The sequence below is a fragment of the Capsella rubella genome, unplaced genomic scaffold (genome assembly GCF_000375325.1).
Source record: "Capsella rubella cultivar Monte Gargano unplaced genomic scaffold, Caprub1_0 scaffold_5, whole genome shotgun sequence".
Classification (NCBI taxonomy): domain Eukaryota; kingdom Viridiplantae; phylum Streptophyta; class Magnoliopsida; order Brassicales; family Brassicaceae; genus Capsella; species Capsella rubella.
In genome coordinates, this window is record NW_006238919.1 from 2101088 (window position 1) to 2117721 (window position 16634).

General features: G+C 33.8%; 4 protein-coding genes across 4 annotated transcripts; 2 read left to right on the forward strand and 2 right to left on the reverse strand.

Annotated features, from left to right (window-relative positions):
* Window positions 1-307: 307 nt before the first annotated feature.
* LOC17885451 (transcription factor TCP20) lies at window positions 308-1941 on the reverse strand. The gene is made up of 2 exons (XM_006290305.2): window positions 569-1941; window positions 308-475 (listed from the first exon to the last, which is right to left on the reverse strand). The coding sequence occupies exon 1, from the start codon at window positions 1712-1714 to the stop codon at window positions 728-730; it is 987 nt and encodes a 328-aa protein (XP_006290367.1). The 5' UTR covers window positions 1715-1941; the 3' UTR covers window positions 308-475; window positions 569-727.
* Window positions 1942-6293: 4352 nt separating this feature from the next.
* LOC17886559 (probable metal-nicotianamine transporter YSL6) lies at window positions 6294-9650 on the reverse strand. The gene is made up of 7 exons (XM_023782316.1): window positions 9163-9650; window positions 8724-8896; window positions 8542-8639; window positions 8306-8443; window positions 7942-8131; window positions 7691-7823; window positions 6294-7569 (listed from the first exon to the last, which is right to left on the reverse strand). The coding sequence occupies exons 1-7, from the start codon at window positions 9524-9526 to the stop codon at window positions 6632-6634; spliced, it is 2034 nt and encodes a 677-aa protein (XP_023638084.1). The 5' UTR covers window positions 9527-9650; the 3' UTR covers window positions 6294-6631.
* A 2411-nt stretch (window positions 9651-12061) lies between these two features.
* Window positions 12062-13858, forward strand: LOC17884737 (protein LAZY 1). The gene is made up of 5 exons (XM_023782291.1): window positions 12062-12067; window positions 12201-12288; window positions 12476-13083; window positions 13178-13367; window positions 13480-13858. The coding sequence occupies exons 1-5, from the start codon at window positions 12062-12064 to the stop codon at window positions 13497-13499; spliced, it is 912 nt and encodes a 303-aa protein (XP_023638059.1). The 3' UTR covers window positions 13500-13858.
* Window positions 13859-14399: 541 nt separating this feature from the next.
* LOC17885828 lies at window positions 14400-14952 on the forward strand. Its single transcript, XM_006292085.2, has one exon. The coding sequence runs from the start codon at window positions 14497-14499 to the stop codon at window positions 14704-14706; it is 210 nt and encodes a 69-aa protein (XP_006292147.1). The 5' UTR covers window positions 14400-14496; the 3' UTR covers window positions 14707-14952.
* The last annotated feature ends 1682 nt before the right edge of the window (window positions 14953-16634 follow it).

The following is a 16634-nucleotide window of genomic DNA, read 5'->3' on the forward strand; positions in this document are numbered from 1 at the left end:
TATACTTTATAGAGTGAGACTCGATTGATCTGAAAACAGCTTACTTGGTTCCCAACCGCTTAATCGGGTTTGTACCAATTCAAAACCTTTCCATAATCAACTTCACATCACACACATATTCAATCAGAGATGCTAAAGACACTGAGAGCAGTAACATTGAAAGTAAAAGAGTTAAAGAATATAACTTCACCATCATTGTCAAATCCATTGCAGCTCAAAGCCACTGAATCAGAACAAGCAGCTAAGTCTTTTACACTTTGACTTTAAACAAAAGTCTTTAACTCATTCAGAGAAGAACTCATTGTAAAACTGTAATCTTCATTCCATAAATGTAATGGAAGACAAGTATACATTACCATTGTTGTACTATCAAAAGCCGGTTTCTTCTTCATATTCAAAAGTAACAAAACACAGAATAAGTAAAAATCGCTGGCTCTGTGTATTAACAAACTCCACCTGCAAGTTCAAATAACAGCTGCCAAAACAAAACTCGTCACAAACACTCAGAAAAAAATTTGAAGATTCCACTCTCTTGTAGTTGTATCATCATCCTCAAAATTGAGCTCACCTGTGTTTTTTGCAGAGGTTGCAATAAGTATAGATTACCATTCTCACTCAGTATATAACCTTTTCTTTTCTTCTCCATGGTTGGTACAAAATTACAACAATATTATCACAAAACAAAAGCCAAAAGCTTTTTCAAATCCAGAAGATAAAAACCAATACTTTAACGCCCTGAGCCTTGAGAATCATCTTTCTCACCACTCTCTTGCTGATGATCTTCATGGTTATGATGAATATGCTGAAGAACCCTACCTTGAGCTTGAGCCTGAGCTTGAGCTTGACCCATCTGTTGATAAAGCTGAGTAAAAGACTGTGGATTCAAAACACCAACATTCCCTTCCTGAGACAACCCCAACTCAAGTCCAGGCATCTGATGAGTATTCCCACCACCACCACCCAAAATGGAAGCAAAACTCATAGGTCCAACACCAGGAAAATCAAAACCAGGAAACCCAATTCTATAACCAGCACCTTCACTCATCAACCCAGTGGTTGGCACACCAGAACCAAACCCAGCTACATTTGGCCACAACCCAGTTGGTAAATTAGACCTAGAAGCTCCTTCACCGCCACCAATACCCCAGTTTGGTGGTCTACCACTACTAGAACCACCACCGTCTACTAAGTCATGACTGATCATTAAACCAGCAGTAAGAGACCCACCTTGATGATGATGGTTAGAAACAGAGGCAGCAGCAGAAGCTAAAGCAGAGGCAGGTATAGTTCCAGAACCAGTAGCTGCAATAATCGACGGCTCAGCTTGTTGAAGCAGCCACTGGATAGTTTCACCATCAGATTTGTGACCCAATTCTCTAGTCAATTGAAAAATCCTAGCAGCACAAAGGGCAGGCATCCTGATCCTCCGACCTCTACCTTCGACTTTAGTATGTCTGTCTTTGTTAGAGCTTCTCTTAGGACCAAGCTGGTTCTGACTCTTCTTAGTACTACTGTTGTTCGGTTCTTTGTCGGAAGAAGCAGAGACCACGATCTGGAAATCTTTAATCTCAGTAGTAGATGATGATTTCCGATTCTCGTCCTTGTTGATGTTGTTGTCGTCGTCAAGTCCCATGCCCTGGTTCCGCGGTGGTGGTTGTGATGATGGGTTCAAGAAATTTGGTACTTGGTGTCGATTTAGGTTCTTGGGATCCATCGAAGCCTTGTGTGGGGACTTCAGGGTCCAGGCTTAAATTAATCAAAATCCTCTCTTTCTCTCTCTCTCTCTCTTTCTTGGGATTCAATTTCAATTAAGGGTTTTGTGGAATTGTGGTGACTTTGAGAAGAAAAAGGTATCGACTTTGAGAAAAAAATTTAACAGTGACTTTTATTGGGAATTTACTAATTTATTTAAAAGAGAGAACTCGTAAGATCCCGATGCAGAGAATGGAGAAGAATAAAGAAAAGAGAAAGTTATCATCTTTCGATCTCTTGAAATGGGTCAAAAAAGAAATGAGAAAACACTTAAAAGTACGAGACTTTGGTTTTGTCTTTTTCTTTTTATTTTACTTTATTTTTGTTTTTGTTTTTGTAGTATCAGAGTGAGATAGTGAGTTTCATAGGTTTCTTCTCACCAAGTGCTGACATTTTTTAAAGACCTATAAACAGCAAAGTAACCAAACAAATCCGTAAAGGAAGAAAAGTAATGACCGTTTCACATTTAAATTCAAAGGTAATTGAGAGAATCTAAATGAACTGCCACTTCATTTCCCACTAGATACAGTCAATGACTTTGTCCAGTATTTTTTTTTTTTTTTTGAATTGCCAGGATTTGTTTTATTTCAAAAAATGTAATTTAGAAGGGATTCTTATGGATTTTGCGACTTTCTCACTCAAATTTTATGAATATGCCATTGTTACTAAATATTTATACATTTTCCATTTTTAAGTTTTTTTAAATATTTGATTTTATGATTTTTTTTGATAAAAATAATTACTTCATAACAAATACTAAACCCTAAGAAAAAATAGAACCAAGAAAACCCAAACATAATGTGTAGAATTGTATTTTTAGATCTATAAAAGTGACAAATCTAAAATATTTAACAGAAAATGACAAAAAGAAAAATGCCATTGAGAAAAGTCCTTATTGAGTAATTAACTCAATTTAGAAAGAAAAAAAATGCTATTGTAACTGAATATGTTAAGAAAAAAAAGTATTAGGTTTTGGGAAAAAATTATTCTTCAGTGTCAAATGTCAAAAAAATTATTGTTGAATTTTAAAGTCTAAGAGATGTATGACCTAAACACTTTAAAAAAAATCAATATAACGTTTCACCGCGTATTAACAGGACATTTGTCTCTTCTTATCCGCGACGGATGGAAACATAATCAAGTTTACACTAAATAATACTCTTTTGTTTCTATTAGTTATTTGTTCACACATATTAATCTCCTTTAGTGTATTTCTGATTTTCTTATTGGTTGATACGTTAAAACAGTTAGATTAAACTGGAATTTTTATAAAACATCTCCATTGAAAATCTAAAACGACAACTAATATGGAAACCAAAAAAATATATTAAGAAAGACAACTGATAAAAATACAGAGGGAGTAGTATGGTTTAAATTTAACAAATAGCTTGTTCAAGTTATGAATATGATTTTTAGTAATGCTTCTCAAGTATCTCCCTTCTTGCCCTAAGCCAAATGAAAATAAAAGTATGAGCACCTTACCTACAAACAGTAGTCAAAGTCAACGTCTTCTCTAAGAAGGAAGTATACCTTAGCTAGTCTATCAAGTTGGATCAATGAGTTGTTGACACACCAAGAGAGAGAGTTTGGTTAGCTTGTAGGGAAAGATCTAAAGAGATTGAATTGAGTTTGAGAGTTTCATCATTTATGGACCGACAACATCATACCATCTCTCTTCTCTTTCTGTTTTTTTACTCGCACCTCGCATCTCATCATAACTACTATACTCATTAAGTCTTAGACTTCAGTTAATCTTAATTGAGCTAACTACTCTCTAGCTTTAGTTAAAGGTATGATTCTAATAGTATATATTAATGACCCTCATAATCACGTTTTAATATAGTAATACACTAATCATACATGTCAAGTGTTGTTAATTTGGTGTGTGTGCGTGTCTCAAGATTTACGGTTCAACTACTCTTCAAAACCCAAGAATTAGTCCCCAAAAAGTTTATTTATAACAGAAAATGTATTGTACAACTAAACCTAGATAAATAAGTCAAAATTTCTTAAACTAGTCAGAATTAATCACTTTCAACTACATGCATCTCTTCTATTTACCTCTAAAAACCAAATGATATTTTGATAATGTCGTGTTACTTTGTCACCAATCAATTCTACTATTTACCTTTCTCTATTTAAGTGTCAAATCTAAAAGTTTTACATTCAAATGGTATTTTTATTTGGATAATGAGTTTTAGATCCATAAGATGTGCATCCATGCCATCCAAAAGATTTTTAAAACTTAAATACAATAAATGAATTAATTTTAAATGTACACTAAATATAATTTCAAAACCATAATATTTCCTTTTTTTGTTAACTATAAGTGAAGTTTAATGGAAAATGAAAATACCTACCATATCTAACCGTAAGTAAAATTCCTAATCTTACGAGTCATTTTTTTTTTGGCAAATAGTTATTCATTGATTAGTTGGTGAATGATACAATTTTATCGTTTAGTAAGTGTTATGAATTATATCATTTTTGGAAGAAATATATTGAATATGTCTTTTACATAACTTGTACTAATAATAATAAGTTGACAACTAATCGTCGCGTTTGTATAAAAAGTAAAAAAAAAAAATGCAATTTTTGAGTCGGTGCATATGAAATTTTTGGATTGAATTATGCTCCCAAAGTAAAAGACACACACAGACCCATATAACAAAATGAGTCACCAAAAAATTATTTTGTTCAACCATCAATTCCATTTCCTAATTATGTAGAGCCAAACAACATAAATACTTATTTTGCTAGAGATTTTGGCATTATACTAGGTTTCTACATATAAAAAGTTGAACGAAATAGAAAAAAATATATGTATCAAGAAAAATATATATAGAATTCCGAAAAAATATGTATGGAATTGATTATAAGACGAGAATTGATTGGCAAAATTCTAATTGGTGTTTAGCTTACGGTTTGATTTAGTTCGGTGGACAATAAACAATCGGTTTCTTCGGTTAAGGAAACACCATATCGAATTTATTTCAAAATTACTATAAATGAATTAAATAGTACCAAACAAATAAACTATTTTTTGATGACTAGATTTAGATTTGAAAACTATATATTATTATATATTAATAAAATTAAAAAATAAAAGTTTTGTAAGTGAATATTCATATTTATATTCTACGTTAATTACATATAGTATATTTTGTTCAAATAAATTAATATGGATAATCAATTAAATTACTAAACTTTACATGGACCACGGATCCACGGGTTAAATCTACCAAACTAAAAATAATAAATCATATAATTAAAATACTAACTTTAAGAAAACCTGTAAACTATTTCATGTAGGTTAAATCCTATGATATAACAAATATTATGTATAGACCTTCTTACTTTAGAACAACTAACTCTTATTTGTAAAATTCTATGCACATGTGACAAACAAAAAATTATATCTCTTAATATATTATTCAGCAAAACAAATTAAATTAAGATGAAATATTATAAATTTAAAATAACTTTTATTGAACATAACTTTTATTGATATAAAAATTTTAAAATATAATATTGTTCCGCAGTGTACCGTGGGTTATATCCTAGTAATGTAAAATCTATCTTATTTGTTGGCTTCCTCTCCTTCTACTTCAACTATTTCCATTTCCTATAACTCCTATTTCCTTTACTACCATTTCCAATAACTCGTAAAAGTTCATAATCGAGCTGGAGAAAAAGTACTATAGAGAATGTGTATTAATGTCAATAGTTCGAAAGTGCATGATTTTTAATTTATGGAGTATATACTTTTTCATTCATTTTTCAGTTCGAAATTGGTGCAATATGATTGGTCACTTAATCAAGATAATCTTCATCCATATTATTTAAACTGTTACTAACCTTTCATTTTATTTTGTTTAAAATAAATGTCATCAGAATTCATAATGACACATCCTTTGTTTATGTTTACCTCTCACCAGTATATTTATTTGACATTACGTTTTTTTCTCAATAATTTTAATAACCAATATTATTCAAGAGTTTCTGCCACGATTATCTCCACCAATCGTGCCCCAATTATGGTAGATTAAGATTGGAGTTTCATCATTACACATTTTACAGTTTCTTAACAGTTTTTAACAACTATACAGACTAGAATTACAATAACTCTAATGATCACATAATTGGACTTTTACTTATCTTATGAGAGTGGCACCATATATTAAAACCTCAACTTGCATGTTAAGTTGTAGTATTTTTGATACTTGAATATTTTTAGTTACTTTTTTGGTATGATTTTGTTGTTTTTATTCTAGAATAACGGTGTTGTGTTGTCAAACTATCAACTAAAGATTTTGATATCACCAAAATGTCATATACTCATATCATATATTTGAAATTTATTTTGATTGGTGAATAAATCTCATACTAAACTATGATTATAAAGATCATTATATGTTGTCTAGTGGGTTGTGATAACTATGATTAAAAACATTATTGACATTTCTCTCACTTTTGATTCTCAACTTCTCATACGGTTTCGGTCTTCTAGATCCAAAGACAAAAATATATAAAACCCACAATAGCATGAACTTTTTTTTGGGACTTTAATTGGAATTGTACCTGTTCAATATTTCTGTATACACTCTCCTTACGATGATTGAACAAATGCAAATGGTACTAAACCCTCTTTGAGCTTGAGAATGAGAGCATTCAAAGAGACAACAACATCTCGGGGACATACAACAACATTGACTAAACATTTAAAGAGATTTGCAACAACATTTTGTTCTTGCGAATTGAGATATTCTAACCATATCTACACAACATATGAAGACAATTGATTCAATTCTGACGGCCATGAGACTCTCAGATAAGTTTCCTTTTGACTATGACTCGCGATTGCGATTACGACCGTTGTTTAACTTGCCGAAGACGGTCCAAAGTACATACAAATGGGCGGGTTGATCCTTAAGATCGAAAGGATTGCAGAAGGAATTGTCCAGATCCCGTCCCCACAAATCAGTCCTGAAGCTACTGCACCCGCAAAGTCGTCTGCATCTTTCCTGTTGATCCGCTCCCAGACGAACAATATCACAGTCCCAACAAACATGTCAATGGCAAAGTACGCTCCAATGTAGAATGGGACAGCCATCGCCATTGGGATCGGGATGAACTGAGAGATTTTAGGCGGTGTAATGTCTCTCAAGAAATTCACTAGTAAAGCTGCGATGAAAAACCCGTAACAAAGAGCCAAACAGTGCTTAGGAAGTTCTGCAAAGCCCTCAATACCGAGAATCGCCATCTCACGGAAAATCACTGCGTAAGGTGCTTTGTACGGACCATTGGGATCTCCAATGTCAAAAGCAGTCCAGAACAGCCAGAATGTGAGCGGAGCAATTACACAGCCCATTGCAGTCCCAACAAGCTGGCTTACAAACATGGATTTCGCAGATGATAAAGTGAGGTAACCAGTTTTAAAATCTTGCATGAGGTCAGCTGCGGTAGAGACGATTGACATCATAACTCCACAGGCAGCTAAACCCGCAATGACACCACCATCACTTCCTACTACGGAAGCGATTATGAAAAGACCAATCTTTCCATAGGTTGATGCTAGGCTCCAGTCTGTGAGCCCGGTTCCATAGGAGTTGCAAAAGGCAAGAGCAGGTGCAATGAAGTAAGAACACAGGACAAAGTACCATTTCAAGGGTGGGAATATCAACGGGATTGTTGCCGTTGAGATAGCAGCAAGACCCACATAACCAGAAACTGCAAATCCGAGGGGTATACGGTCCTTAAGAAATACTTCATCTCTTTTCTTTTTGACCAGCAGTATCTCAGAGGCTTCGCTGTCATCTGAGTTAAGGAATTTAAAAACTTATAGTTAACAGTATTTAGAAGTGGCCATGAGAGTAAACAAGTTATTGGTTAATACAAAAACATGTAAGAGATGAGTCAGGATCTAATATTCTCTCACCTACAACGTCGGTAACAATGGGTAGATTGAGTCGTTTTGACCTACTGCTGCATATTTCCTTCACAGTGACAGCAATGATCTTGACAAGATTGTAGAGACCATCACCAAGGATAATGGCAATGGCGATAAAGACCTTAAAATTCAGAAACGACACAAAAACTTTAGTACTTGAACCTCACCTAATATCCTCCCTTTTGACATGAAAATGTGGTTTTATGAAAAGTTTTCTAATTAGGCTGCTTATACTGTACCTTATATCCATAGAGACCTTTAAAATCATTGGACCCAAGGTCAGCTGGATACCAATCCCCGGCATGCTGTGATACGAATGGCCACAAAATTCCCCAAGAGATTATTGCACCGAGAAGAACCGAGCAGTTTACTATATGGGGGCATATAAGACCGCATCCAATATAAGTAGGACTGAAGTCAAAGTAAAACCTGTGCAGCAAAGAATCCGGACTAGTTAAAAATTGCACCCACATACCTTCAAAAAGTAGCAGAAAACATATTCCAGCTATAAACTTATTCTCAATCCTCACAGAATCATTACTGAAATAATAATCTCGTACATAAAAGCTGTATCAAACTCGTCAAGAGATAGGATAAACTTACGTGTTCTTGAATAGCGTCAAACCAAGGGTGGGGAAGTTATCAAACCCACATGCATCTCCAATACCACTGAAGAACCACTTGAAACAACTCCAAATTAAGCTAAGACTCAGGTATTTTCCAAGACATTTGACCTGGTTCCTGTATTGACCAACATTACAGACACAAGTTCAATAAACAAAAGATATGGTTTTCCAGAAAGCAAAATGAAATGACTATTGAATCTTGACAACATTTACCCTGCAAGCTCAGCTCCAGTGTTGGTATGGAAGCTGTTAATCAACATTGCTGTGGCGGTTCCACTAGGATAAGTAAGTTTGTAGTCCAAAACCATCACCTGAGATATACTTGTGAGTAAAGGAGAAGGACCAAACAATAGTGAAAGGACACTATCTATAATCTACGCTATTGAGATTGCTACCTTGCGTAATGGAACGAGACTAAAGAGCCCCAAGAAGCTGACTACAAACAAAAACCCAATCATCCACCATAGTCCAGGATTTATAACATCTTCCGCATGATTTCCCGGATAATCAGCACCAATGAGCTTGTATGTCTTCTCATCCATAGCAATCAAGTATGAACCAAATCCTCCTGAAATTGACAAATCAATATCAAATAAGAAGCAAAACAAAAGACCAACCCATACCAAATCCTTATAATAGTAAGTAATCACAATCAATAAAATCTCAGAAATAGCTACAGATCAATTCAACAAAGTCAACCAATCAGATTCTTCTCGATCAAAACCACAATTACTACTATTGAACAATCGCAAAAACAAATACTGTTCCAGAATTCGAAAACTAAGAATCCGATTTTCGAATACAGATCTTGATGAGTAAAACAAGGTTTTATACCGCTAAAGGCGAGGCCATAGCAAGCAACAACACAAGTCTGAATAACAGTATTCTCTTGCTTAGTAAACGGCTTCACCGTAAACCCAAGCTGCGACAAGAAACCAGTCCACGACTTGACGAAGAAGAACCCGAGCAATCCCGCGGCGACGTTCAACGACGGTATGATCCCAACCGTGAGATTGAGTTTATGAGTAATGATACAGAACAAAGTCCCCAACAAAGCGCTAACAGCCAATCCTCGAATCGTTATCTGCTCTTTCCACTCAGGCACATGCTCGTCCGCCGCCGACGTCGCTGTTTTCTCCGATTCCGGTCGTAACAATGCCTCCGATATCTCCTCCGATCTAGGGATCTCCGTCCCCATTGTTTAAGCTATCTCTTCACCGCGGATTTCGCCAAAAGTTTCCGAGAAAATGGATCAGAGGATCTATGGAGAAAATGGTTATGAGAGGATTTGTGAGAGGTTTGGTTAGTTAGGATTTGGAAGAGAAGAGAAGAATGAAAAAAAAATCAAAGATTAGACGCAACGTGATTTGGAGTAGGTCGAATGAGAAATCGCCACGTGTAATTTTAGTCTGTTACGTTAAGGTTTACATCGAGACAATAAATTTTTTATCTGTTAAGAGAATGGGATTGATACGAAGTTACGAGCAATTAATGTAATTTTGTTCTTTTCTTCGTTCTTCCGTCTCTCTCTCGTCTCGTGTTTCAGATTATTTTATTCCACTAAAATTTTGTAACGGTCGTTTTATAGTTTTATTTTTGTTTGTTGGGCTCAAGATTCATTTGGGCTGGGCCGTACTATATTAATATCCAATAGAGCATTCAAAAGCGTCGCATAAAATATTGTAGCCTACTAAACAAATATGATGTGGGAGACAATGATTCAAGATTGATCTATAAGATTTTGATATAGGAGCAAGCGAATTAAGCATAATGTAAGATGCATGTTCTAAGTTATAACAAAGTCGATGTAGAATATAGATAGATTCAATCATTCAATAGCAATATAGCATTATATACTTAGGTCAAAACTTGCAAGTGTTAATCGTTTTAATGAATATGCATAGTGTCATATTCGAAACTCAGTTATTCATATTTGAATACTCGGTTGATATATTTATGAGAATCATGCGTGATGTTTGCAACCAATGTATTTTGTGATATATTATCAAAATTCCAAACATATGGTTACGTTGGTGACTTGGTGTCAATGCCATACTTTTGATTTGTGGACGTACGTCAGTATTATCAACGAATAGAGATTGAAAACATGCATGTACGTAGCAAATTCGGCGATCACAAGTCTTGGTGGCACCTAAAAATTTGCAAACCTAGCTACAAGAATTACAAAACAAATGGGACCAGGAAAGAAAAACTGTGAAACATCACGCATGATTCTCACTTAACATTAATTTGTCAGTTTTTTTGCATGTGATTTGTGAACAGTGCGATGATAATTTAGTGTACGATACAAAAGAGTCCTCACATGTATCGATCAGAATGATATATATAAAGGAGAAGAAAGATCTTAAAAGCTCACATATGAAATAGCTCTTTCTCCTTTTTTGTGTACTCTGGGACACACAACGTACAATGTTATAAGTTTGCTTCTTGTTTCTTTGTTTATTAACAATATACCTTATAACCATGGGATTTTAAATTAGATATTTTCAGTCATCTTCTCATTGCCATAGCTTGGATTCAAGACCTCAAATACTCTTAAGTCTTAACCCTTTAATTGGTTGGCCGAGTACTTCTGGTGTAGTTCACATCGGTCGGGTTTATCTCAGGCTCGAATTGAAAACCTACGTACCAATATCTGGTTGGCTAACTGTACTCTGGTTAGTTCATACATAATGATATAATTAACAATGCTTAATATAATGTTTCAAAACTATTTTTGGGGTCCTATCGGGTGGAAATGGTTGCACAAAAATGAAAGAGTTGGAAAAGAATAAGTTGAATAAAAAAAGTTGAATAGCATTCAACCTATTCATCAGCAAAATAGGAGATGAATGAGTTGAACGAATTTCCTGTATAATTAGTTCATTTTTTCAATTTGTTAAGTTGAACGGGTTGAATAATTTTTCCAACCTCTTCAACTCAAATGGTAAAAACTAGTTAAAAAAAAATTTTCAACCTCTTCAACCTCTTAAATTGTGCAACCATTTGCCTCCTATATCTATCATTTTCCCTTAGATGTCACACTTTAATAACAAATGTCGGTGACGTGGCAGAGCCAGGACAAAACAGTGAAAATCTCTGTGCGAGCTAGAGGCTTCTATTGCTTGCACGCCAATTATTTTTAGAGACTGAAAACAACATTTCCTTTAGAAGATGTGTATCGTTTTCCTTTTAAGGGAAATTAAAAAGCAAAAAAGCATGCAAGAAGAAACAGTATACACACACACGACACACTCCAATAATACGATTGCGTTATGTTGTGTCATGTCATGAACGTACTGATCATACACGCGTCGGTTCTGATAAGAAGTTTTCACAAACATGTCCCAACAAAGTTTGGAGAAGTGGCCAAGTGGGATACTATACCCTATCATCTCTCTCGGCCTCGATCAGCCAGAGACTTCCGTATACAAATTACACACACACCTTTTAGCTCGAGAACAACCTTTCCTTAATTCTGTGACGTCTCATCGTACGTAAATAAAGTCCTATAAATGCAAATCTATATAGTAATGTTATATATGTGAATCCTCAACACATTACGACACAAGACGACCGGACAACAATATCATGTACTGTTGTAAAATCAATCATAAGATTCGGATCCTTCTAGCTCAAACTTGCCTACTACATCTACACCTATATATAGATAAACCTTAAGAGTAAATTGAAAAATAAAAATAATAGAAGCTGTAGATCAAGCGAAGACAACATGAAGGTGAGTATATATATACACGTATATCCTAATGTCAAAGTCTAATCATAATATTCTTCTTTCTTTGTGATGATAAATGAGCTATATATAGTTGTACTTAGTCTATCATTAACTAATCATTTCATTTTAACGAACTCTCTCCCTATATCTCTATATCTTGCAGCTGCTAAGTTGGATGCGAACTATAAAGCAAAATGGCTTAGACCCATCAAAAGAGCTCAAAGGTTTGATTTCATAAAGAACTTTATCTAGCTCATACATATATAACCTTTGAAAACAACCTATACATCTTTATATCTTCATACAATGTTATACATAGATGTTAGTCTTCTTGGTTGATTCTAATGAGCATACTCTTTACTCTCTAGCTAATCTATTTTTTGATAAAACAAAAATGAACCTAACTTTCAGGTGGTTTCGGTTGTCTAAGAGCTAAGGTCTTCTCTGACGTCCAAGACATCCGCACAAACTCCTTCTCCTTCTCCGGATCATCTCATCACAAGAATCCACCCAAAGTTGAACAGGAACTTCGGTTTGATGAAGACGGTTTCTGCGGATTTCTTGCCATTGGGACGCTTGGTACAGACCCTGAGACACCAAAGTTCTCAGCTATGGTTGCAGAAGAAGATGTAACTCGAGAAAGAATGGAGATGGCCAAGCTCGTTACTGAGAAACTAGATAAGTTTCTAAAGGAAAAACCTGAGGACACAACCAGTAAGCGGGTCGAAAGATCGAATGCAAAAGAAGATAAAGAGTCCTATGCATGTCCTCTACACGATTATGATCACTTTGGAACGTCCATTGAGCTTAAGAAGAGAAACAATGGAAGAGTAAAGAAGAAAAAGAGTTTACTTACGAGCCTATTCAAGAGGAGACAATCAGAACAAGGAGAGCCTTACATAGAGAAACACAACACAAGCGATGTGATTAAAAATGTATTTGAAAAGCTTCATGGAGCTTCTACAAAGATTAGAAATGATGATGAAGATTTTATGCCCAAGAAGAAAGATCTTAGAAAGGTTAGTCTTTTAGCTTTAAGCATTTTCAAATGGTTACCTAAAGACTGGTCTGAAGAATTCTGAAAGATAAATGTGGTTTCTGTTTTGGTTATAGAGTGCTCAAACATGTCGACGTAAAGTCCATCCTGTTCTCTACACACCTATAAGAGACGATAACAAGATAGATGACAGAAGAAAAGTGGATCTCAAGGTCCCTAGTCTTCTTACTGGAGGGTTTCTTGGTGCAAGTTCCATCTCGGATACGAACAGGAAGAGAGAAAACTGGATCAAGACCGACACAGAGTGTAAGTCAAGATGCTGTCTGTATATACAGAACAATGAACACAAATAACACTATTTGGTTTTTTCATTTCCCTCTCTCTCAAGGTTGTCATATCATTTGCTTGTTTTTTGCAGATCTTGTTCTGGAGCTGTGAAGATAAATAAATACTCACTTCAAGAAACCTCCATTGAGGTTCCAAGCAAAGCTCTCTCCTATCAAATCCACATATATAATATAGTACAAAAAATCACTATCTATTAATGTGTAATCAAAATGGGTTATTTAGTCTTAGTTTAAGGCAATGTGCTCATGTATGAAACTCTTGTATCCCAATTTAAACAGTATTCAAAGTAGCACCTATACCTGATTTGGCCACAGGTTTAACTGCTCATAAACTATCACCAATATCTCTTATCCAAACCAATCATTGATAAATCTATATTGTCTGCCCGGTACAGCAAGATTTGACCCTCTTTGCCTCTTGAGCTCGAATGCAACACCATTAGTGCAAGCCTAACAACAACTAAAAAAGCTGAAGTTTATAACATTTTGAAAGATCCATAGGGATAAAATAAAGCATAGATCAATCGCAAGAAACAGAGGTATTGAACTTAATACTTATTAGACTGGATTCAATCAGCTAACAGAAGATCGAAAACCGAAAGCAAACTGGGTCCAGTGTTACTCCCAAGACTCAAGAGAGATACAAACAAAAAGGTAAACCAAACTACTAAGAAAACAACCAAGTGGACACAATTCTTGATATACCATCTTTATGCAGTAATCTACTTTATTTCAAATTCTTTAACAAAAAGCAAACAACACCAAAGAGCATAGAAACAACTGATTGAACAATCACAAAAGAGAAAGAAGACGATAAGTTCACAAAAGCAGAGCCAATAAAGAATACAATGCCCTTTCCTCGTAACCTATCACTAAGCTTTGTATCCTAACCTCTTCTACCTTCTCCTTAGCCACCAAGAAAAGCCAAAAAGAGTCATCACTCACTCACTCATCTTCTTCTACATAACTCTCCACTTGTCTCCATCTTCATCAGCAAAAGAACAAACAAACAATCTTTATACACACAATTCACATAAGCATTTTCAATACAAAACACTACGAAGAGAAGAGTCTCAAAACCGTTACATATGAGCACGGATTGGGGACCAGTGATTGTAGCGGTGTCACTCTTCATCCTACTCTCACCAGGACTACTCTTCCAGCTTCCTGCGAGGACTAGAGTGGTTGAATTTGGAAACATGACCACAAGCGGTATAGCTATTTTGATTCACGCATTTATATACTTTTGTATACTCACAATCTTGGTGATTGCTATACAAATTCACATCCATTTCTAAATTTCCAATGTATGTACAAATCTGTAGTCTTTCTACAACATTTCTCCTCTTCCTTTAGCTTCAACTGTTCGCTACTGCTAATAAAAAGTTGTAATTTTTAACAAAAGCTAAGCAAATAAAAACACATTTCAGTAAAAGTAACAAACTAATACATTTGAGTAACGATACATCACAATACAAACACAACCCTTTTCACCAAATCTGTTTTGTTACAACAACTATGAAAGAAAAAAAAAAAAAAAAAAACTCTAATTTTATAGAGTTTCTTCTAGTTCTAAAAACCCATTTTTCAAAAAAGGGCAAACCTTTATTTTAAAAAACAACAAAAAAGAGATAGTGAAGAGACAGAGGATGAGATCAGATTCTCTCAGCCAGTGTAGATGTGGAGATTAACAGCGAGGATCAAAATGGAGTAAAGAGCGAAGAAGATGAGAGTGTGAACAGCAATGGCTTTGCCGTTGGTTTTGAGACCACCGAAATCTACAGTGCGGTTGTTACCAGGTATTGAAAAGAGAAGACCCGGTGAGAGAAGCACGAACAGGACCACACCGACGAGAACTGGAGCCCAATCCGCCATTAAAGTCAAAAACGAAAAAAAAAAAAGGTTACAATTTTAGGAAGCGGTGGAGATTGAAGAAACTAGAAAGAAGGAAAGAGGAAAGTTTTATGGTTTGTGGCTGCTGTTTTTTTTTTTAACTAGAGGATGGCCCGTGTTTTCGCACGGATGATGTTTTTTAAACTAAAGATATAATTGGATTTGTATTAATATTTAGTATTCAATAATATAGGATAAACATAATAGTCTTGTATATTTTAATTTTAATTCTATAGAGTTAAATCGCGTGTTGATTTATATATTTTAACTGTATAGAAAGTAAATAATATATACAATAGTAATTAGGTCTGGTTTTAATATAAGTACGTATATATTATATTTTCCCTAAAACCGTTAAATTTATCAATCACGGACATTACCTCAACGGTGTATAAGAAAATGCAATCTTTTAATATAATTTACAAAAATTGTATATCGGTTGAAAGATAACATAAGTGATATATAACAATTTCATAAATTTGGATAATCTATTTATAAATACCTTATGAATAAAATTTAACTATTGGCAAAAGTATATGATAAACTAATCTGATAAAATGTTAACAAAAAAGAAAAATATGATAAATATTGTAATTGTAAACAATTTTAATATAAAATTAAATCTTTAATCTACTTGAAATAAGGTAAATTAAATGTTTTAAGTTTAATAATGTACGAAATATTTAAATTTAGAAATATTAATGAAAAACATAAAAAAAACTGAGATTTTTCACCTAAACTATTTCCTTAATTGAAAATTATAATACCTATTAAATCTTTTAGATATTCGAAAATAAGATTTAATTCCAAGACCCGATTAAGAGACCTGTTTTAAGAGATGACCAGAATATCTTTCAAAGTAATGCTATTTTAATATTTTAAAATTTAGTTTAAATTAATTAAATGCTTACCAAAATTAAATTTATTATCATTTTTATCTAAAATCGGTTAGTAAAAGAGGTAATATTAGTTGAAATTTATTTCCTTCCTTTTTCGTTTCTGAAAATGATTTTTTCTTATAAGTTTTTAAAGAAAAAATGTTATCAATCAAATTTTTTATTTCATAAAATGTATATTATTTTTATTCATGGTTAAAAAATATATTAGTTACATAAGATCTTTTAAGATATCTTGCATATCTTATGTTTCAAAAAAATATTTAAGTATATATTTTTCAAATTTATTTTCTCTTTTATAACAATGAAAATAATTTAAGAGTTACAATAAAACCACTAAAATAAATTTGAATTTATTTTAAATTTTATTCCTTAGTAGCCTTACATGCACCTTTTGGTTATAAATTTCACATATATTAATTGAAAACTTTAAATTA